Raw genomic sequence first — 25,213 nt, 5'->3', positions numbered from 1 at the left:
GCAGACGAACAGAAAGTAGATGGGACCCTAGCTTCCAAAGCTTTCCAAACCAGAGCAGGATTTGGGAGTTGGGGATAACTTCTGCGTGTGGAGTGGAGAGTGGAAATATTTGAACTCTTTTCTCGGGGACCTTTTCCCTCACGGGGCGTTTACAGAGGCTGTGTGTCTGGAGGTGAGTAAAGCACTGTTGCTGTCTTGTTGCACAGAGTGTGTTTTGCATGTGTGTCAGGGAGAACAAGAGAATCAGACATAAAGTGTCTGCCTGTGGAGTGTTGTGCGTGTGTGTGTCAACTGTTCTCCGTTGTGTGTAAGCATACGACAGAGAAATGGAATATCTGTGTGCTTTATCAGTCCGGTTACCTGTGACTGAGTGACAGGAAGCATCTGAAGTCTATGTACCAAACATCCCTTTCGTAAACACTAATGATGGTCTCTGCCCTATGGGACCTGCTGTATACATATGGGTCTCCAAGTATAGCACGGTATGCCACATGCCATTATGAACTCTGACAGAGACAGTTTAGAAATAGGTTTGTGGAATTTACTGAAGAAAAGCTGAAGTGGTATACCCGTCTAGAAAGCAATGGTTGGTCATTTAAAAAATCTTTTCTTATAGAGAAGGTGGAGGGTAAAAAAGGGGGGAGGGGAGACAAGGGAGGGCAGAGGAAAAAAAAAAGGGGGATTGGGGGTAGGCGGGGGGGGGGTGGGGGGTGGGGAGGTCCATACATCAATGGGAATGAGTTCACTGTTCAGACATCAGGTTACAGTGTTCCCTATCCATCTCTCTCTCATTCTGTCCTTCTGTCTCTCTCTCTCTCTCTCTCTCTCCAACCCACCATCTCCTTCTTTCTCCCTCATTCTCTGTCTCTCTCTCCCTCCCTCCCGGCACCGCTCTTTCCCTTCCTCTCTCTCTATCTGTACTAACAACGGCGAGTTTCTCCTCGGGGTCCCTATCCCCGATACCTTCTTCTCCGTCTCTCCACTTCTCCTCGTTATCTCTCTCTCTCAAGTCAAACCCTCCCTCTGTGGTTCCCTCTCTCCACCTCTCTCTCTCTCCACCTCTCTCTCTCTCTCTCTCTCTCTCTCTCTCTCTCTCTCTCTCTCTCTCTCTCTCTCTCCCTATCTCTCCACCTCTCTCTCACTGCTCATGTTACACAACCCTCAGCCTGAGAACATTGATGGGCTCCGACCTACAACATGGAGTGTGTCGCTGGGTTTGCCGTCACGCCAGGAGGGTGGGGCTTGCGATGAGGGTGCGCGTGTTTGCACGAGTGCGTGTGTTTGCACGCGTGCGAGTGTGAATGCACGCAAGCGCGTGTTTGCGTGTGTGTCATGTCTACACGACACACAATGCGTGAGTGCGTGTGTGCGTGTCTTGCAGGGGTGTGCTAAAGACAGACCTCATGCCTGCCACTCCTACCAGGGAATTCCTAACAAGCTTCTGACAGGAGAGGAATGTCCCTGCTAGCGACGTTTATGTACAAAGACAAAAACACGCGTGCACACAGGCACACATACTGTACACAAATAGTCACTGACGTCAACATCGGACACTCAAACGGAACTGGAAAAAGCCTCGCGCGCTGGCTTCTATAGGCTCTCGTCGTTCTATCCGTTTGTGTGGCCAGACTTTCGTGAGACAGAGAGATTTCTCAAATTCAAAATTGGATGAAGTGCAGCGGAGCATGGAGGGACCATGAGGATGTATGGGATACTCTGTCACGCACACGTGAAGCAGCGCAGCACTCAAACGCAAAGGCATGAAAAGAAATCACACATCTGTGCGTTGTCTAGACCATACACACATCTGTGCTGTATAAACAAACAGATACCAAACAATGAGAGGAGCAAGCCAGTGAGTCTCTCTGGGGAGGAAAACCACTCATTTATTAACAGAAAGAGACCTATTTTAGTTTAGAGTTTCAGGTCATTGTTCATTCTATTTGTCGTTTGGGCATCACATCCTATTACCATGAACATCTTCTCCTGAACAATCATTCTCAATTAAATAACACTCCGAAACGCACAGGCACCGTGAACACAAGCCCAAAATCAACGCAAGCCTTACGCAGGCACTAATTAACCACGTTGATAATAAACACCTGCACACGCACCACCCTTTCTGTTATGTTTGCGTGTGTGTGTGTGTGTGTGTGTGTGTGGTGGGCAGATGGACAGTGCTGTTTTCCTCACAGACAAAGATGTCTGTGATTATTCATGACCCTTCTCATGTTTCCCTTTGAAGCTGAACTACAGCTTTCCCTATGCTTTGCCTGATTGTGTTTGTGTGTTTTTCTGTGTACACACATGCTGTCGTGGTGGTGTGTACGTGCATACGTGCATGTCTGTGTAAGTGTTCATTTGTGTGTAGCCCAATGTGTTTGTGTGTATTCAGCATCTTTTCTTGAGGTTTATTCTTTGAAATGATGCATAAACTTGTGTCTGTCAATGCCTTCCTTCCAGTTGTTTATCCACATTTTTTTGTTTTAGGGCAACAACATACCTATTTATGCTCACCAAAGAATTTGGAAACACATACTTCTTAGACCTAGGCAGGACTACAACTTCTTATCTTACTGTAAGCCTAGGCCAGGGCTAGAAGTGGTTGGATTAGGCCTGGGCTATGATATAACTTGTTAATTTAGGCCTGGGGTAGGGCTAAAACTTGTTGGTTTAGGCCTAGTTCTGACTAAACTTGGCAGGTCTATACACCATTCTGACAGCTGTTCCTAACATACTGTGACCATTTCCCACAGATCTTTAAATTGTTGTATATCGAAGTCAGAGTAATTATTAGTAAATGAAATAATACTTTCAAGAGTAATTACTTTCCTACATCATTGCTGGGAGTTCTGTATTTGGGGTGAATGGGGCTCGATGGAGCTTTGATGGAACTTGACCAATAATATGTCGCTGTATAAAGTATTTTTGTAAACATGTATTTGAAAGCTGTAAGGAATGTTTGTATTTTGGCGTCTAGACCATGACATTTTATATTTTGACTGCTCTACAAACATTTTTCCTATAAGCTGACTCTAAAGCTTTGATAGGGAGTGGGGCGCAACCTGAGACTGGGTCAGAGGGTTTGGGTTCCCTGTGGGGCACTGGCTCGCTAGCTGTCATTGGGGTCAAAGCCTCATGTTTGATGTGGATCAGTGTGAACTCCACCTGGGTGTCTCACCTTGTTGAGTCTGGAGTCAGGCTGTGTGTGTGTGTGTGTGTGTGTGTGTGTGTGTGTGTGTGTGTGTGTGTGTGTGGTGTGTGTGTGTGTAGGTCTTATGACCATAGGTCAATACTCAGGGTCAAGCCTGTTTTTGTGGAGGCAATTGCAATAAAGGCTGGGTTGGTGCTGCTTGGGTTCATGAACTTTCTGCACCATCTCCTTAACACATACATGCAGACAGACTGCATGCATGCAGATGCAGGGAAGAATAGTCACACTATACAAGAGAACACGCATGGATAAGTGCGAGGAGAGGAGAAAAATCTGTTTTGTGAGAAATCCTGTCTTAACAGCACTTTGCAGTGGAATTCATGCCCAGCAAATCAACCAGCACGGTGTTTGACATTCCTAATTTAGTGGACGTGGATTGGTCGGTTTAAGATGGATAGAATTCCATTGTCCTCACATCGCTCCCTGAGTATCAAGCCTTCCCACTTGAGTCCTTTTACAGGAAAAAAGACGATTGCGCTCCGGTTCCGCGTTCTGGATCTCACAAGACAGAAATGTTTGCGCAAGTCTGTCTCTCTGACTGCAGAGGATTCATGGCTGGTGGTCACATCCCATCCAAGAGGTGGGATCGTGTGCCTGGGTGTCTGTGGTCCCCGTGTGTGAATGTGGAGACTCCTTTGGATGCACACGGGTCAGTTTGTCCCACGCTAAAAGCCTCTGTGACTTCCAGCTATGACACCCTTTCTCCTGCTCAATGAGTCACACATACAACCACCTCTCCTGGTCCCTTACTCACACGCTTGTGTTTCTGTATTTGAGTTGCCACAAACACATCCTCGTGCACTTCTTTCAGAGTCACACCTGCATGCAAGCCCTTCTGCCCTGCAAGCTCGTGCATGCACACTTTTCATTCACATGCACTCAGTTACTGATGGGACCCACAAGGAGTAACTGACTCTCTCTCTCTCTCTCTCTCTCTCTCTCTCTCTCTCTCTCTCTCTCTCTCTCTCTCTCTCTCTCTCGCTCTCTCTCTTGCTCTCTATCTCTCTCGCTCTCTCTCTTTTATGCACACAAACACACAGCAGCCTCTGATTTATGACCACATCTGATTAAGTGGTCTGCTTTCACTACTACAATAACAGAGGGGTGTCAGTAATGTGTTGACTCAGTGGATGTTTCATGTTGTTGGATTTGTCTACGTGTATCACCGTGTGTGTGCGTGCATGCATGAGAGTGAGTGTGTTGATGCCGCCTCACTCTCGCTCGTCCTCCCCTCCTGTCTCGGTTGACAGCTTGATTGCAGCTTGTCCAGACATGCAGCTCCCGACTTTCAACCGCACACACGCAGTGAAAGTGATCTCAAAAACACAAATTGCGACCATGTCCCATACCATTAAACAACACTTACATTTCAGGTGTCCGCCCACACACAGTCAAATCACCGACACATAAGGAAAACATAAGTCCTTAACAAGAGTGTTGCTCTAGAGGATATACTGTTTATACTGCCCATCCTGTTGTATATATATATAAATATGTGTGAATGTATGTTTGTGACGTTTGTGTAGCATAATCTCCTTCAACCACATCAGAAGTGAACCCCCGGTCATTCTTGACACCATCCAGTCCCAGTGTGCTCCTCAGACCTCACCACACCTCCTCACACCTCCTCACACCACACCTCCTCACACCTCACCACACCTCAACTCACCTCCTCACACCTCACCACACCTCCTCACACCACACCTCCTCACACCTCACCACACCTCACCTCCTCACACCACACCTCACCTCACCACACCTCACCACACCTCAACTCACCACACCTCACCACACCTCAACTCACCACACCTCCTCACACCTCACCACACCTCACCTCCTCACACCACACCTCACCTCACCACACCTCACCACACCTCAACTCACCACACCTCACCACACCTCACCACACCTCACCTCACCACACCTCCTCACACCTCCTCACACCTCACCACACCTCCTCACACCACACCTCCTCACACCTCACCACACCTCACCTCCTCACACCACACCTCAACTCACCACACCTCACCACACCTCACCACACCTCACCTCACCACACCTCCTCACACCTCACCATGCCTCCTCACACCTCAACTCACCACACCTCACCACACCTCCTCACACCACACCTCACCTCACCACACCTCACCACACCTCCTCACACCTCCTCACACCTCACCATGCCTCCTCACACCTCAACTCACCACACCTCACCACACCTCACCACACCTCCTCACACCACACCTCACCTCACCACACCTCACCACACCTCCTCACACCTCACCACACCTCCTCACACCTCACCTCACCACACCTCAACAAACTTCATCACACCTCACCACACCACACCACACCTCACCTCACCACACCTCCTCACACCTCAACTCACCACACCTCCTCACACCTCCTCACACCTCACCACACCTCACCACACCTCAACAAACTTCATCACACCTCACCACACCACACCACACCACACCACACCTCACCACACCTCCTCACACCTCCTCACACCTCACCACACCACACCTCACCACACCTCCTCACACCACACCTCAACTCACCACACCTCCTCACACCTCACCACACCTCACCTCCTCACACCACACCTCACCTCACCACACCTCACCACACCTCAACTCACCACACCTCACCACACCTCACCACACCTCACCTCACCACACCTCCTCACACCTCACCATGCCTCCTCACACCTCAACTCACCACACCTCACCACACCTCCTCACACCACACCTCACCTCACCACACCTCACCACACCTCCTCACACCTCACCATGCCTCCTCACACCTCAACTCACCACACCTCACCACACCTCCTCACACCACACCTCACCTCACCACACCTCACCACACCTCCTCACACCTCACCACACCTCCTCACACCACACCTCAACTCACCACACCTCCTCACACCTCACCATGCCTCCTCACACCTCAACTCACCACACCTCCTCACACCTCACCATGCCTCCTCACACCTCACCACACCTCCTCACACCTCACCATGCCTCCTCACACCTCAACTCACCACACCTCCTCACACCTCACCATGCCTCCTCACACCTCACCACACCTCCTCACACCTCCTCACACCACACCACACCACACCTCACCACACCTCCTCACACCTCACCTCACCACACCTCAACAAACTTCATCACACCTCACCACACCACACCACACCTCACCTCACCACACCTCCTCACACCTCAACTCACCACACCTCCTCACACCTCCTCACACCTCACCACACCTCACCACACCTCAACAAACTTCATCACACCTCACCACACCACACCACACCACACCTCACCACACCTCCTCACACCTCACCACACCACACCTCCTCACACCTCACCACATGGCCATACAATGGAGATGAAGGGGAAATACATTCTGCATTACAGACTTTACTCACTTCATTTGAGGATTCTCACTTTGACAAAGGATGCGATGCGTGACGGGTGTAGCTACAAACGTCAGCGTACAGGGAGAGGTAGACTGTCAGAATGTGAATGTTAGTCTCCAGACCGTAAACTGGGCCGTGATGTGAACTGAGCTATTATTTTGCTATTGGTGTACACTGCTTACAGCTACATCCAGCGGCTACACATTTATTTGCGTTTGTGTAGACATCGGGACAACAGTCATTATGGTTAAAACATGGCTGACTTGGTGGCTTGGATTTAGTGTAGCATCGACCAAGTAATAAACTGTAATAAACAGATAATTCCATCCTAACCCAAATGGTTCTCAAGTTGATAGTTGCGCTTCTGAATAAAATCTGTAAATTAATTAGATATTTTAGTTTTTTTTTTTTACACGAGACATTAGTTTAATTACATTTAGATATTGTGGTGGAAATTGCAAGAAAATCTCCCATTACATATATTATATATTAAATGTACATGGTCTGATGTTACATGGAGTACTAAGTAATTAATTCCAGCTTTCCTCTGATAGGGCATTCGCATATACAAAGGCATGCTCTGCGAGCGTGAAATTGAATCTCTGTGTGGTAGTTGACAACATTGGAAGTTACAGGCTGCTGGCTAGCTAGATAATTATGTTCATTAGCTATCATAGACTATTATGTACACAGTCCAATCATTGCATTCGGTCCGATGACAAAAAATGACAACAAATGTTTCTCAACAAAATGACCTACCCTGGCTTTAACTAGAATAACTATCAACCAGAGCCTGAAATATATACCATATTAGTATATACCCTGCACTAGTTTTATTTAATGTGATAAAGACAGCATATTTACAAAACTTGGATCATGGCAGGGCTCAACAAAACAAACACATAAAATGTGTTCTATCAGGCTCAAGTTGCTCTGCACACCACGCCAAGGTAATTACTTTATGGAACACAATACAGTAGATGCAGATTTCAATTGACGTTAAATAGTTTGTTGAAGCGAAAAGCAGAACTTTAGAATGTTATTTTGGCATTTGGCGTTTGCTACACTTTCTTTACTGTATTATGAATTCCAACAATAAACAGACTAACAACATGTTTTTCAGACACGATTTTCACCAAAAGTAATAAATTGAACAGCATTGGGAACACAAGCCGGGGTAAAAAAACTATCAAATTATGCATAATTAAGTAATCATAGCCAATGGAATCAGTTCTCCTTGTTTATGGTCTGACTTTGAACTGGGACTCCGAAGAACCAGTGCGGGGAAGCTAGGCTTACACAATATCTGCTCTGAGAGTACCCCTGGCGGATGTTTTGACAAAGTTCACCCTGTAAAATGACAAAAAAGAAGCTTTCATGCAATTCCTCATACCTTTTTGAGCCAAGCTGCTCCAATACAGCCATGAACCTGATTAGGAACTGTACTGTATGGCTTTCCTCTAAGCTTCAAAGGATCTCCCACGTCATTTGACTTCTCAGTGTGACACATGGTGCACCTGTACTGTGCTATATTAAACTGTACCATGAAAACTATAGGGCCACGCTTTCAAATAGGCAATGCCAAAATGTTATCTACACCCAAATCGAAACAATAGATAACACAGTGTTAACCACATGTCTGCTGGCTACAGTGGTAAATTGTGGCCAAACCTAATCGCACCACAGAGAATGCCGATTGGCCAGTTTGTAGAACTGAAGGTTGAAAAATGTTGAGAGATATCGAGATACAGGAGAGATCAGGCTCATCTGTGGAGTAGCGAAGACTGCTTGTGAGGTCAGGATGGTTAACTAGGTTTGAAAGCCAGACCATAGACCTCCCCTTCTTCATAGAACCAAAAAGAAACGAAGAAAAAACCCCGGTGAGAATGGATGGTGTGTCATCGGAGGAGAAAACCTGCAAGAAGCCATTTTTCAACAGCTGCACTCTGTGTAAAGTCCGTGCATCTAAACGATGGTAAATACTCATACATCTAGTCTGTGGTAATGTTTTATGGTTTGGGTCTGGCACACACTGCAGGCTGCACATGCACACACACACACACACACACACACACACACACACACACCCACAGTCTTAACTACGTTAATGGCCAGCAAACACACTGAGGGTCTGGGAGGTCTTCGTGCACAGTAGACAGGTGTTTGACATCCATGAAATGGAGCGAGGGAGGGCAGGCAAAGGGATGACGTAAACGGGGGCAGAAGGAGGAAGGGTGAGGGGGACAGGGGCGGGTCAACAGAAAAGATTTAGAAAATGACACAAAAAGGGGGACAAAAAGAAAGAAAGAAAAACAAAACATTCCAGAGAGAACAAATGAGAGATGGCAAGAGAGGATGACAGACAGGGAGAAAAACCAGAGATGAGTTGAATCATTATGCCAAAAATACTGGCCAAAGATACAAGCTCCTCTCCAAATCCCCACAACTGTTGTAGTGTTGAGAGACCACACAGAAGCCGACAATGTGTTGACAAGTTTGCATTCTATGTCCCAGGGTAACATTGTACGGTACTGGTTGAGGGGTTATACGTTTAATATATGGTTATGGGTTATCTAAGGCTTTAGACATTGCAGTGTAATACGTTTGCAATTCTTTCTCACTTAAATTCCTTTGATAATATCTAAAGAATATAGATTTGAATATGATGATTCATGGTGCATCTTTCATCCTAGAAAAACAATGTTGGTCCCCGTCTTAGTTCTTAGTGGTTATTTATCCAAGGCTGCATGCATTTGATGTGTGGCACACAACTGTATGAAGCATTATGACCAAAATCATGCAACTCAGAGATAGTAATCATCTGATCATTCACATGTCGCTTCCTGTTCCAGTGATCTTAAGATTGTAGTCATCTCTACTTTTTTGGAACAATACTTTGAGCCAATATTGTATCAAGGCCCAAATCCCTAAAGTGAGAAAATGAGATTAGTAGAGATTATTAGGTATATTTAGACTAAAGCCTAAAGTATTGAATGAAGCACCTGGGTTCAATTTGTTTGGTCGTTTCTATCAGGAGTTGTCGTAGAACCTTTTTGATATAGTTGTCTTATATCCTCATATAATTACCTCCATGTTTAGAACTATACTGTACAGTTATTTTTTACTGTAAGTAAATAACCTATCATATTTCAGCCCATTTGACAATGGTACTACAGATATTAATCAAGCACAAAATCTAGCATGTGCCCTTCCCGGTTTGCATAAAGTTCAATGTGTTGCTTGCGTATGTACAGAATGTCAGTCTGACAAGTACTTCTGGCTTTGAGACGGGCCAGTTCAAAAAGCCTGAAGGATTTGTGGAATATCATTAGAGGTGAGAGTACACAGTGTGCCAAGAGGATTTCCCCCTTGCAACATGAGCTAGTGCAGCTGTGGGGCTACTTGTTGTGGCGAGCTGCACAGCAGAGCACAGGGACGAGACACTGGTAAACACATCGAGAGGCTTCACACCGGGATGGAAGCTAGCTACGGTGGCTTTCTGGTTATCCCCCTTGACTTCCCTTTCATCGCTACCTCCATCTCCAGACGGGCCAGCAGTCGAGTCAGCAGCTCGGTCTTTTCTGTCACTGTTCCCCTCTGCTTGTCTTCCTTTGCCTCCCGTTTCAGTCATCACTCACTTCTTCCTCTCCTCTACATTTCTACGTTCTGCGATCCATTCCTCTTAGGAGTCCTTCTGCCTCCCTTCGTCCCTTACTCATCCCCCAAACATTCCATCCGGCAGCCCTGTCCTATCCGCTGTTATCTGTCCCACAGTGGGACGGTAGATTCTCACCAGACGAAGGGAGTTATTGCCAAAGCCATGCCAGAAACCGTAAGTGCTTGTCATGAGAAGATTGTTGAATGTCAAGGCCACAAAGAGTCTGGGTCTCTGGAAAACATGTTAGATGTGTTCATCCTGTATTCAAGGCCCTGGACTCCCACGGGAGATTGTCCTGCAGACTAGAGGAGGGCAAGGGTGGGGTAGCTCTTATGTGGTGGGACTGAGGTAGGGCTGAGACTGGGGCTTTGGTAGGGCTGAGGCTGGGGTAGGGCTGAGGCTGGGGTAGGGGTGAGGCTGGGGTAGGGCTGAGGCTGGGGTAGGGCTGAGGCTGAGGCTGGGGTAGGGCTGAGGCTAGGGTAGGGGTGAGGCTGGGGTAGGGCTGAGGCTGAGGCTGGGGTAGGGCTGAGGCTGGGGTAGGGCTGAGGCTGAGGCTGGGGTAGGGCTGAGGCTGAGGCTGGGGTAGGGCTGAGGCTAGGGTAGGGCTGAGGCTGAGGCTAGGGTAGGGCTGAGGCTGGGGTAGGGCTAGGGTAGGGGTAGGGCTGCAGAGAACAGTTAAGTGCACACAGTCCAACTGCAAAGAAACAATACAGGAAAGGAAACAAAGGGCTTTACATAAACCCGTCTTAAATAATTTATCATGTTACAATTTATGGATATCACTTTTCACCCTATTTTGGCCTGGAAAATCCACACATAAAACATTTTTAGGGTTTTGTTTACGAGTTACCAAGTTTAACAAGTTTAAGGGCCTTATGAAGTGCATGTACATGTTATTTTGAGCCATTTTCATATTAATCTCCTTTTACAATCTGGGATTGGGAGCTTCTTTTTTTTTACCATCAAAGTGATAAACCGAAATACAACACTTGATTGAGATGAATAGACATTTCTTTGAAGGCTTTTGAACATTTGGATGACAGTTGTTTCAACATGCTTGAAGAACAAGCTTGTCAATTACACACAAACCTGCTCACACAAGGAGGACAGATCTGGTAGTGACAAGCCCCATTGCTCCACAGGAAGGACCAACACACCAAACGTAGTAAATCCAGTAGATTGATATTTGTATTTATTTATTTGTTTATTTATTTATAAATGTATTTGTATTTCTCCAGATCTCTTGTCTTTTACTCCTTTCTAACCCTCTGCTATTCCATCAGGGTTTTCTGTTCCACAGAAATCTTAAATGCCCACATTTAGGCCAAAGATTTGAATGAATGTTGAAAAAATTTAAGTGGTAAAAACAGTATGAAACCAGGAGTCAGGTGGCTGAGCGGTTAGGGAATCGGGCTAGTAATCTGAAGGTTGCCAGTTTGATTCCCGGGCCATGCCAAATGACGTTGTGTCCTTGGGCAAGGCACTTCACCCTACTTGCCTCGGGGGAATGTCCATGTACTTACTGTAAATCGCTCTAGATAAGAGCGTCAAGTAAATGTAATGTTAATGTAAATGTAAACCACAAGAAGAAAACACAGAAGTTTCTGTTTCTGTTTGTATTCCCAGTTTCCCAGACATCCTTACTTTGAACAGTGATTAGCTTTGAAACTTGTTCCCAGCTAAAATATTGTTTGCTTTGGACTCTGTTCATCAGCATAAGGAGTAGATCTAATATGGTGAATGCTTGTTCATCCTCATTGCAACACAACGGATTTCCTCAACCATTGCTTTGTAGTCAGTAAAGCAAGCATTTTTGCTAAGATGCAGCAGAACATTTTAGAAAGTCTCTGGAACACTGAGGGTTTTCTGTGGTTGTCATGTTTTCTTTGAAGATAACATGGAAAATGCCCATAGACCAGATCAAGATTCTAAGTCCCCATGTTGTCAACATATTCAGGATAATTTTCATTTATTAAATGTAATACAATGCCTAAACCATTGTTGAGTGGCTGCAAGATGCTTTCATGTCCTTGAAGGATAATTCATGTGGTAGGAAGTGTGTGTGTGTGTATTTAATTAAGACTCGCCACGTTGCTGCACTCAGCCCCCATCTCCTCCCAGGTCATTACTTCAATATGAACTATTTAGCTGAAGCGTTGATCAGGGAGAATGTTTTCTTTTTGAAGTTAGAAGCTGTGAAGCCACTGTGGAGGATCGTTTCCAGACCATTGCATCGATATTGGCAAGAAGAACAATCCCCAACTCTTACACCTGGTCTCCTGCTGTCGCTTTTTCATGCACACACACACGGACACACACAGACACAGACATGGACACACACACAGACACACACACGGACACGCACAGACACACACACAGACACGGACATGGACACACACACAGACACACACACAGACACAGACACAGACATGGACACACACACAGACACACACACAGACACAGACACAGACACAGACACGGACATGGAAACACACACAGACACACACACACAGACACAGACACAGACATGGAAACACACACAGACACACACACACAGACACAGACACAGACATGGACACACACACAGACACACACACAGACACAGACAGACACACACACGGACACAGACATGGACACACACAGACACACACACGGACACAGACATGGACACACACACAGACACACACACGGACACACACAGACACACACACGGACACAGACATGGACACACACACAGGCACACACACGGGCACACACGCACGCATTGACCGCTGCCAAGTCACTGCAAATCAGAATGTGGTCTGTGAAGATGGGGGTCTCGTGTGTTTACACCTCCGAGCAAGAAATGACGGACTCTGTCAGGGAGGGGTCACCCCCTGGGGGTCGCATCTCTGCACCTGGCCTGGACGCTCAAACACACACAGACTTGGCCCGCAATGCGCTATCCATGTTAGACACACACACACACCCTCTCAGTGGACTGTGTCTATCAAGAATGGTACCTTCATCCAGCAGGAGACCCATGAATCAGCTTCGGTGGTCAAAGTGAAGTCTGGGGACTCTCAGAGGAAGGGGAGAGGAAGAGCCAGAGAGACAAAGAGGGGGAGAGAGAGGGTTAGAAGTTCTACTGGAGCAGTGATGATTACAGACAAACTGACACTCACTATGAGGAACAGAAAGAGACCGAAAGGGAGACGTGGATGTAAAAAAGGAGAGTAAGATTGAAAAAGTGGATGAGATAAACAACCCAGCAAAGTATATCAGTAGGTTTTCTCCAGGCCTCAGTCCCTTCACTTCACCCCACCTCAACCTCCCCGTTCCAATAATATTCCCTGGAAACTGGCGATGGGAGCTGTTAACAAGTGAGCTGGAATTAGTCCAAAAATAGCGATCTGTCACCTACTGTATACATTCATAGAACTAGTTGTGTGAGACACACTGCCAATGGCAACCAGAGTCTAATACCTGCAGGTTTGAGCAGAAGTGAGTGTATGTGTGTGTGTGTGTGTGTGTGTCTGCGTGTGTGTTTGTACCTGTACATCCAATTGTGTGCACATCCTTTCCCTGCTCTGTTCCTGCTCAAATACAATAAATGGCTCTGACATTGTTTGCTCAAAAGAACGGCTGCCAAAGATAGCACGGTTTTGTGATTTAAAATCGAATTATTCATCAAATTAACATTCTAAATAAACTTGCTAAAATGTGGTCCTGAACATCAACTGAACGAGCAACATTGACATGCTTCAACTAGACTCGGTTCATTAGTAACAAGGTGCTTTTGTCCCACCGTGGCGTCGTTTATCATCGTCAGTAAAAGTCAAGTGCTTTTACATGCTCCGAGTGCCTCGGTCTGACTCTTCGTGTCTGTGTTTCTCTTTCTCTGGTGTCCCTGATGTACAACAGGTGCATGTTCTCTTTCCCAGCGAATGATTTTCAAATAGGAGGAGGATGGCAAAAGCCCATGCCAACAAGAACGTCTTCCATCTCTGCTTCTCACGTTACAGTTTATGGGTAAAGAACGGAAAACCTCCAGCTACTTGCTGTAGACTTCGATCTGCTAGGCTCGTATATCCCAAGCGGTGCGCTTCTTTTCTCCCTCGATCAGGGTGGCGTAACATCATTTACATGAGAACATTTTGCTGAGGTAATATAAAAAGAACAGATTGTGTTATCTTGTAGCAAATATTTTATTGGCACTGCCGCACTTATTCCCCCAAAGCTGTTTTCACTGAAAATGATGTTAGTTCTTGGTCTCCACAATTCTACATTCTACTGTTAATATTACAGATGTCAGCCCCACATCAGACACCAGGATTTTTTCTTGAACCGTTCCTGGGTGCTTTTTGAAGTGTGTTCGGGGTTATTGTCCTGATGGATGGATGATACCAGTAAAAGCTATGCCTCATGTCTGAAGGTCAGATGAACAAAGATGCTTACTCCTCCAGTAAAACAACCCTCTGCTGCTTCTGTCACGTTTCCTCTGTTGACAGTGTTCAGGGAGGCTGGCTATGGTGGAAACCAAACAAACAGGTTACATGAAGAAGCGGGGCTTCATTTGAAAAGGATAATGCATAGGTGACCCTACAAATAAGCACAGCTGTACCATTTGGAAGACTTCTGCAGTGAATCGCTAAATCATTTTACTTTCCAAAAGCACTCCGTTTGAGCAAGATCTTCTGCCTCTGGAGCTGATTTATTGGGACTACATGACGAGCTGAGTGCCAAATAAATAAGCGTATAGGGCATCCGCACCAGAGCGTGCTTGTCCGTTGTGTATCTGAGCAGGAGAAAGCGAGTGATCGAGAGCCAGCCAGCCAGCGAGAGTAAGAGAGCGAGACCGCAAACACGAGAACCAGTTTGCTGTTGTATGTGCATCCCTGGAATATCATTATATCCTCCAGATCAAAGAGGAGGGATCGCTCGCTTGCTGAGCTGACGAGGGACACGGATAATCTGTTTACCTTGGGCTTCATCCCCACATCCCTCTCTGTGCTGATAAGGACACCATCACTCTTTGGCGCCCCTTCATAATCTGCTCCCACCCTGTCAGCACCTTGAGAGGGTGTGTGTGCTTGGCTGAGAGACGTGCTGGCCTGCTCAGACAGGTCTTTTAACAAGGCCTCGTTATTCATGACCAATGTATATCCCACTTCAGAGAGATAGGCAGACAGACACACAGACAGGATTATTTGGAATTGACCAACTGCCAGTGTTAGACTCAACTACATTTTATATGGTTACTGGTACATACATGTTCACTGTAAAGAATGACTTGATACTGTATGTTTTAACATAGGCCGCATGCTAGACATTTGGTGCTTGATACAGTATTTAAATACAGTAACCTTAACAACAATTGATTTGATTGAAAATCAGTCATACCAATTCACTCAATTCTGACAAGTACAATAAACTGTCAGTGTACAGTATGGCTTGTCTCTATGTATAGCCATTTAGCCTAATTCTAGTCAGTTTAGTCAATCCGTTTTTCGCGATTGTGTCTTTACATTGAGTTGCTGCAGTCATGACCAACTGCAGGTCTGCGAAATGTGCTAGGACCGGTACTGTCTCCAAGTATTTACCAGCAATGGCTGTTGGCAGCCTTATTTCACCTGAGGTGGTGACCTGAGGCAGCACCTTGGACTGCTCACAACATCTGATTTTGGATACAATCCTTGACCAAAACGTTTTGCCTGCGGTGTGTGGCATCATGTCACGAGTGATTTGTGGATCATGCTTGTTGAAATTTAGCGTTTGTGGATAGTGTGAGGCAACTCGACATCAAAGACATGTTACTGACAGTCATTTCTTGACAGACTTTTTTTGAAACTACATGCAAACATAGATTCCTGTTGGAATCACTTAAAGAGCAGATATTTATCAAAAACGTTTAGGGGTATTTTTAAAGACCTTTGGGAGGAAAGCTTCAAACAATAAACACATCTTTGAATTGCAGTTTTTGTACATTGTGCAAAAGACCAAAACTACATTTGCTGTACTGAATGTGTGCATGTATTTGTGTATGTGTGTGTTTGTTTGTGAGTGTCTGTAGGTTAATGAGTGTGTGTGTGTGTATGTGTGTGTGTGTGTGTGTGTGTGTGTGTGTGTGTGTGTGTGTGTGTGTGTGTGTGTGTGAATGAGTTAGTTAGTTAGTTAGTTAGTTAGTTAGTTAATTAGTTGTGTGAGTTGGTGAGGGAGTGCATAAATGAGTGAGGGTGTGAGTTAGTGAGTGAGTGTGTGAGAGAAGTGGAGCAGTTTGTGCGTGAGGGACATGCATGTGTGTGTGGACTGTATATAAAGGGAGAGTGAGTGAGACAAACTAGCTTGTCTGTACCATAAAATGCCATTGTGTCAAACACTGGATGTTGCAGTATTGCAACATCTCTTGAGACGATGTTCCATCCATTCAGAGAGTGTGTCCCTGTGTGATATCCTTGATCCTTTAATGTTGCCCTTCCTGTTTAAGACTTCTCAGCAGCCAGTAAATGTATGAAATATTCAGATTTCCAGGACAGCTAGTGTACACTTGAAGCCAGAGCTGCTAGGCAGGATGCTTCCTCGGAATCAGTTGAAAACACGCAGAGAAGGGACCACGGCCAAACCTCACAAAACAACTTCACTCGTGTGTGTTTGTGTGCGGATGTTTAAAATTCTTGGTGTGTTGTTATGCGTGTACAAGTGTTTTTAGCAATCCAAAAAGTCAGTCTAATCCTGGGAGTCTGTGATTCTCTCCAAAGCTAGCTGGGAGTCAGTGATTCTCTCCAAAGCTAGCTGGGAGTCAGTGATTCTCTCCAAAGCTAGCTGGGAGTCAGTGATTCTCTCCAAAGCTAGCTGGGAGTCGGTGATTCTCTTCAAAGCTAGCTGGGAGTCAGTGATTCTCTTCAAAGCTAGCTGGGAGTCGGTGATTCTCTCCAAAGCTAGCTGGGAGTCGGTGATTCTCTCCAAAGCTAGCTGGGAGTCGGTGATTCTCTCCAAAGCTAGCTGACCCTGGAGCTCCCATGGCGCCACGTTATCCCCTTGGGCATTTACAACAAGACCCATATTTTCAGCATTATGACCCTCGGGGCTCACCCTGGGCCATGCTAGCACGCCCCCCTCCCTTTTCAATCTACTAACTGTGTTTGGATCAGCTCATGTTTGTGTTCTGGAGTATCAGTGGGTTCCATGTGCATACTTATTTGGAAACTGACCCTGAGGATGTTTGGATCCGTAAGACACTGCAGTCAGGGTTGAGATGTGTTTAGATAGACACTTTGACAACAACAATAATGGAATGAATCTTATGCTTACCAAGGGCTTTTCAAAATGGTAAAAAAAAAAAAAAAAAAAGATCACCTGGTTTCATTCCCATGTTAGTCTGTATTTTATTTTGACTCCCATAATTCCCATAATTTGTTGAAACGCCCATAATTAGTTTTGTTTTTAATTATATGTCTTGAGTGAAACATTCTGGAGAAAAGAGATTCAAGCCATGAAAAAAAACTAAACATGAAAAGACAAACTATAAAAAATTCAAACTACAAACACATTGAGGTTTTGATCTTGACATGCAGATAGTGTGGTAGGGGCATGATTAGAGTGTTGAAACAGGTCCGTAATCTAACCAAGTCTGCGTGCTCCTGTGGCAAAAAGCAGCCTGACGAGTTGTCTTAGCCAGCTGTGTTGTGTCTCGACACCTGGAAATATCCCTAAAGCAAGGGGCTCTCTTCTTGTAGCCAGGCATCGCCAAACCAATTCCCAAATGGATCTGGAACTTCTCAGTGTAAACCGAGTTGAACTGGTTCAACTTTCCCCTCAGGAGAATGACCACCCACGCTTGCCCTTAAAGAGCTAGCTCTCGGTGACCTGGCTGGCTAAAACGCTGTTCGTAAAGGTGGTGGTCACATTTGAGAGTCAGAGGACCCTAGGTTGAGGAGCAGGGAAAGATCAGGAGGAAGCGACATTGACGAACAGCATGACTGCCCTTGTTAAATGCCTCTGGATGCAACTGAAATCAGATTGCATATATACAACCAATCACAGGCTGTGATTGGTTGTATATGTGCAATTTGACTCACAGCAACATAACATCACCTTGATTGTTTATGATAATGCTTCAATGGCGATCATACAGCCATCATATTACTGTAAACCTGCCCCATGTCAGATAACGGTTGTGATTGGCCCAGCACTTTTTATGCTGGAAGGAAATCTGTTTGCATCGGAGGTTGGCCAGACTTACCTGCCAGACCAAGTAAACCATGAGATTGCAGACTGGTCTGGTTCCCAGGCTACTCGTCTTTTTCGTAACTGTTGTCTGTTGGACACCAGATGCAGGCGAGACTGCCATCTACTGGTCAGGGTGTAAATCGTAATGTACTGTATATACCTGAGGAGAATGGAACTTGTATCCCTGTTGAACCAGCACAGACAGGTACTCTGACTTTGTCATTTACAAAAAACAGACGTCCCCCTGTTTTACACAGCAACCTGTGGGCATGTACAGCACAAGGCACGTTTGGTTTTGACATTCATAACTGCAAACAATAAGAAATGGTAAAAACATAGATTTACGTCTATATAACCTCTATAACAGCTGACACACGGCTTTTAAACTTAGCTGTATGTGCTACTTATGTAAGGTGTGTGTTCAGAATACGTATGACGTATGATGAGGTGTGAAATACCACACATTTTGACGGGTGGCAGAGAGTTAAACACAGTGAGTGAGTGTGTGTGTGTGTGTGTGTGTGTGTGTGGGGGGGGTGTGTGTGTGTGTGTGTGTGTGGGGGGGGGGGGGGGTGATGGTAAACTGTTTGTCCATCAGGCAGGGTCTGGAGCAGTTTGAATGACAGGTAGGGCAAGAATGTGTAAACCATCTAATCTGATCTTGAAATGATGTGACAGCACCGAGAGTCTAGGAGACAGACTTCAGAAAGGCTGGAAGGTGAAGGGCACTTCCAAAAAATCTTAAACCCCCACAAACAAATATATATCTTATATCAATGTTTCATGGTAATAAAAGTAGCTACCCTTATGGGATGCAAGCACCTGCATTTGACATTGGAAAAAAAACAGTCCACCTATTTGGTTTACCCTGCTCTGCTCTACTCCATACAAAAAGATTGTTCTAGAGAGTCTATATAGTCCTGGATCGGGGGGCAGACAGAGGAGCTATTCCCAGCTGCATTCTTGTCCAGGTTTGTCCCCTCGCATTCACCCAGACATTCCTCTCCACAGCCTTCACAAAGCAGGGCCTGGAAAGATTCCACAGTGCAGGCCTGCGCCATCTTCACTGTACAGGCACAGACTAAGTGGCCTTAACTGTCTGGCTTAGGAGACGCTTAAGTGCCAAGTGTGTGTGTGTGTGTGTGTGTGTGCAGGTCGGTAAACGTAGGGTGTGTGAGTGGTGAGTGTGTGTGAATGAGAGAAAGAGAAGTAGTTCACATTGCTTGTGTGTGTGTCTGTTTCAGAGCTGTGGTTCAGGGGGTCCACATGGCAGACACGAGAGGTTCGGCCTGCAGTGGAATCTGTCTCTAGAGGTCAGCGAGCCTCACACTTCAACTGGACACATTCCACAGGTAAACACATAGCTCTATCGGGATTGGGTCCATTTTGCTGAGTATCGTGTGCTGTGGACACTAAATGGACTAACTTTTAAATGTGTGTGTGTGTGCGTGGCAGGACGTGTGCCCATGAGGTCGTCGCCACTGGTCCTGCTCCTCCTGATTGGCGTCCAGGCTGTACTGAACATGGAAGGAGGAGGGGCCCTAGGTCCCGGGGCGGCCAATCACAGATCAGGACAGCAGCCGACGGCAGCTGGGGACCGCCTCTCCGAGCGCCACGCCCTACAGGATAGGAAAAGCAGCCACCAGAGGGGCAGGAAGGCCCACAAGACGTCTGCCTCGCCGGCCCAGGATAGGAGCTCATCACTGGGCAACCCTGACCTCGACACCCCAATAGACTCCTCCATCCCTGAGGTGGACCCGAAACTCTTCAGCAAGCGGCGCTACCGCTCCTCACCGCGCGTGGTCTTCAGCGACACGGCCCCCTCGCACAGCGTCTGGGAGGGGGAGGAGGCGGGGCCCGGCACGGGGGGGCCAAGGGGGACCCGGGTGAGGCGGCAGGCGGGGAAACAGAGAAAGTACAATGAAAGCCGGGGAGAGTTCTCCGTCTGCGACAGCATCAACGTGTGGCTGGGCAACCTGACGCGTGCCACAGACATCCAAGACCAAGAGGTGATAGTCCTGCCCAGCATCAAGATCGGCAACGAGGTCATGAAACAGTTCTTCTTTGAGACCACCTGCCGGACCGCGTCCACACTCGGCGGGCCCGCCGCCGCCGCCGGGGGGGGGAGGGGCCAGGGCGGGGGACGGGGGGCCAAGGCAGGGGGAGGCTCCAAGTCGGGTTGCCGTGGCATCGACAGCCGCCATTGGAACTCCTACTGCACCAACACACACACGTACGTTCGTGCGCTCACCACCTTCCGCAACCGGACGGCGTGGCGTCTGATCCGTATCAACGCCGCGTGCGTCTGCGTGCTCAGCCGCAAGTACTGGAGGCACTGACTGGAGCGCGGTAGTGCCCCCCTCCGCCCCAACCACCACACCCACCCTAACCCGTGTGGTGTCTCACACCCACCCTAACCAGCACACATTCCCTTCAACGAGCCACTGCAGCTTGATTGCCAATACGATACCATCTCCTCCTTCCCCAAACACACACACTCAAGCCACTCTCAAACACACACACACACACACACACACAGTGACCACAGCCTTCACTTGTGTGCTTCAATCCACCCCCTCACCCCCGCCCCTCCAATCTCATTCACACCCAATTCTTGACCCCACCCACCCTACCTCAGTCTGAAAGATCCTGGTTGTTTTAAGTTATGAGGACTGCATGTCATATTTATATAGTCAAATATAAAATATATATATATATATAAATGTGTATATACATTATGATTTCAAGCTTGTGTTGTTGTTGTGTTGTTATTGTTCTTGTTGGTATTGTTCTTGTTGTTGATGCTGTTATTTATTAAACACCTCAGTACATGCAAGAGCTGTTGTCCTGCTCTGACCATGTGGTTGCTCGGGAAAAACATCATCACGTCTAGGAAAACAACACTTCATACAGCCAACAGACAACTGATAGACAAGTTTAATCTTGAACCTCACAAAAACATGTGACCCTTCCTCAGGGTACTGTATCCTGACTAACTAACCAGCTTGGATGCAGTGCATTTATTCAGCGCTTTCTGTTCTGATAGCACGTAAATGTATTTCCTCATGAATGCCATACAAAGGCTGTGTGCTCTAAATACTCAAAAGTCAAAAGTCAGTCTGTAGCGGGACCTCTCTCCTCCAGCCATGAACAAACAAATGCACCAGAGGCAGCTCAACACTTTCCTCCATTTACATGAAGACTAGCAACTCTTCAACTCTGAACAACTAAATGAGGCTGGCCATGATAAAAAAAAAGAATATTCAGAAGGAAAAATAAGTTGAATGAATTGTTGCTTAAACCATCACGATATTCTATAGATTTTAACAGTCTTAATGAGCCATCATGATGAGCTGGAATGTTAATCAAATCATAGGAAACCCTACGGTCATCTTGTGCTTTTAAAAGTTCCACTTGATGCTAATCTTGCAACTGCCTGTCAGGATGGCTGGCTGGCAATTAGACCCAAATACAAAACTCAGACCACGGGAGTAAACTAACGATTTATTGTAAATCGTAGAAAGGACAGGGCTGAGGGTACCGGTAGCAGAGAATCCGGGGGAATGCTGGACTGACGAGACAGGACTGGAGCTGGCAGAGGTATGAACCGAGTCTCAAGAAAACAGACAGAGAACCCCCCCCCCCCCCCCCCGCTATTCTTTACGTTTTTATCTTCACTGTAACTTTTTTGTTTACATTTTGAAAACTGTTCAGCCTTTTCAAAAATCGTTTCAAAAATGGGGCCTGAGACTCGACGCATCGGTGCATTCTGTGAGCAGGCCGGCATTTCCTCCTCCCATGCCAGCCGTCCTCCATCAGCCAGTGTTTACGCTGGTTTGGCAAGCCACAGGACCAGGTCACCTCAACACAGAACCAGGCAGAGACGTCGGCCAGCGCTGGGAAAGATAAGGCGCCAAGGGGTGATCCATCACCGAGAAGTCACACATATGCTGACAGAGCGGTGATTAAGTGCTGTCCCTTCGCTGTGGACGCTAGCCCTAGATATGTCAATCGACTTCTCAGCCAGAGGTGGTTGGTTCAGCCATGTCAGAAATATAGAAACACTGCCCTCATGTGGTGGAGGAAGCAAGGAAGCAAACATACATGTGTTTCTGATGCCTTAGAGTCACACTGTTACGTAAATAATACATGGAATACATGGAAGGTCTAATTGGCCCCAAAACAAGTTGTAAATTACTATGATTGGACATCAATTCACATACCTGGTCGCGTTTGTGTCAACGTTTGGGCCAGATCAGTGGGGGAATGGGAAGGGTAGGGACAAGGAGGGAGAGTCTGGACAAGGAGGGAGAGTCTTGGCAGTAAATAGCCAGGTCTGCCTGCATGCTTGTCTGTCTGTAAACACAGCCTCTTCTCAGCCTCCCTGACCCCTGACTAACCCCCAAACTCTTATCTGCCTGTTGAGTCATCTCAGTTCATCTCCCTTCCACCAGAGGGCAGCTATTTCGATCCTACACAATGAATAACAACAAACCATGTTCAACAACAAAGATGTTAATATGCAGGTTTTGGGGGGTTGTCTAACCTTACATTCTGACGATTCTATTGGCTGAGCACATTTTGGAATTTGAATTAATAATGTTCGGACGAAGGTTGATTTGCACGTTGGGCGGACAGTAGAATAGAACAGAACCGTCAGTTTAAAAAAAGATTATTTATTTTCTCAAACTTTTTATATATCTTTCAAATTACTTAACATCTGATTAAGGAGCACAAAACTGGCATGGCAACACATTCAAATGGGCAGAACACACCCCCACCAAGTGCCAACCTCATGTCTCACCCTCCCTCTCACCTTCCTGTCTGAGAAACCTGTTGCTAGGCTACCCAGGCTCCGTTGCCCGGTAACCTAATCTCTGTGGTTTCCTGATGGGTGGTGCTGGGGTGAAAGGAAGAGTGGGACCTGTTATTGACCCTCATTAAGACATGAACAGGGGCTAGAGCTGTGTTCTCCTCTATAAGGGTTTCCTGTCCAAATAACCTCAGGATTGATAGCAGTCGCCGACCGAACATAAAAACAAACGACAAAAAGCGAATCTACCGGGAAGAGAGCCAAGTTTCTTCTTATCAGTGTTTCATCAGGGACGTATTGGACCAGCATTCAGCCAGACAATGAGAGCAGAGCAGGCACATGGGGCCAGAGGGTTGCACCTTCAAAAATAAATCTTTTTTTTGAGGTTCGCTGTGTGCACAAACATAAAACTTTTATTGGGAGACTTGATTTTGGTTCAAACTATTCATTTCACCAGGAGATGGTGCTGTATTCCTAACTAACCCATTGGAATTGACTCTCATTTAATACATGTGTAAATGTCAGTACATGCATACATTTTATGATTTATGGGAAAACAATCCTTACATAGTAGTTGGATAGAAAAGTTTGCCCATAATGCATTAATAATCCTGTTTTCTTAATCGAGTGTTCTCATGCAAAATGTAGACCCATATGAAATGTAATGTTATCAGGAAGGCTTGTTAGCAGAGCATAATACAGGAATGATGCAGGAAGCACTTGATTTACTAAACCCACTGAGACCAAAAAAGTCCAGAGGAAAGCTTTGAGTTAAAAAAACTACTTGGTTGCAAGTCCCAGGCATCACCACAATCCTTAATTACCTTGTTATCTTAAACTATTGTTCTTATGCAAAATGTAGACCCATATGAAATGTAATGTTTATTTAACAGGAAGGCATGGTAGCAGAGCATATTGACAGTTGTTGAACGATCTTGGGCTCATACGAGTTTGTCTATAGCAATGATTAGCGTTTGAATCAACCTTGAAGTGTCTCGTCTATGACCCAGTCATGCTTGGGGTCTCCTGATGCATAGGTTTATGTACGGAGATCACACGTCTTCGTTTGCTATAGTGACTCTTCGTGAGCATCAGACTACACCAAACCAACGACAGCATTGCAGGAAGTATTTACTAGTATGACATCAAGGTTTATAACATCAAGGTTTATAACATCAATGTTTATAACATCAAGGTTTATTGATCCCTTATTCCTTTGTTCCCGGACAATACTAGTATTTCCTTGTAACTTCAAGAGCTTGTTCACCCTTATTCCCCTGTTGTAGAACAATACTGCACCTATACCAGAGTAGTCTGAACTGTGAATCTTAACCCTTCACACGTTAACACCAGTTAGATGACATTTCTTCATGTCAAAATTGCTGGTGGCAGTCCCCGGGGACTCCCCTCTGTGTCGTCGTGGCTCTGGTGTGTCACTTGGATCTGGAGGCGGGCCACAAGGACAGGCGACTACTGTGTTTCAAAAAGTTTAGTATAAAACTAAAAAACAACACAAAATTCCTCCTGGAATGGGGCAAACTAAATCTAGAGAGTATGAGAGCCTATGCTGCAATACAACAACCTGAGACTGAGTGAGTGTGTGAGGGGATGATCTCGCCGTCTCAACCTTTAGCAAGCAGTTATAACACATCTTACCTTTAGCAAGCAGTTATAACACATCTTACCTTTAGCAAGCAGTTATAACACATCTTAACACATCTTACCTTTAGCAAGCAGTTATAACACATCTTAACAAAAATACACATCAGCAAGCAGTTATAACACATCTTATCAAAAATACACATCAGCAAGCAGTTATAACACATCTTATCAAAAATACACATCAGCAGGCAGTTGCTAATCCATAAAAAAATACTCCCCTATGGTTTT

At 46.1% G+C, this 25,213-nt stretch overlaps 1 protein-coding gene across 1 annotated transcript; it reads left to right on the top strand.

Moving 5' to 3' along the window:
- LOC146251644 (nerve growth factor-like) lies at positions 1-21,286 on the top strand. The gene is made up of 3 exons (XM_084680702.1): positions 1-172; positions 19,755-19,862; positions 19,966-21,286. The coding sequence occupies exon 3, from the start codon at positions 19,977-19,979 to the stop codon at positions 20,847-20,849; it is 873 nt and encodes a 290-aa protein (XP_084536828.1). The 5' UTR covers positions 1-172; positions 19,755-19,862; positions 19,966-19,976; the 3' UTR covers positions 20,850-21,286.
- The last annotated feature ends 3,927 nt before the right edge of the window (positions 21,287-25,213 follow it).

Source organism: Hypomesus nipponensis, chromosome 18 (genome assembly GCF_054491055.1).
Source record: "Hypomesus nipponensis isolate SF chromosome 18, ASM5449105v1, whole genome shotgun sequence".
NCBI lineage: Eukaryota > Metazoa > Chordata > Actinopteri > Osmeriformes > Osmeridae > Hypomesus > Hypomesus nipponensis.
Note: the sequence above shows the minus strand (reverse complement) of the source record. Positions and strands in the feature narration are given on the sequence as shown.

Excerpts from the sequence above, each read along its gene's own strand:
- LOC146251644 (XM_084680702.1), top strand. The coding sequence starts at position 19,977 with ATGAGGTCGTCGCCACTGGTCCTGCTCCTCCTGATTGGCGTCCAGGCT.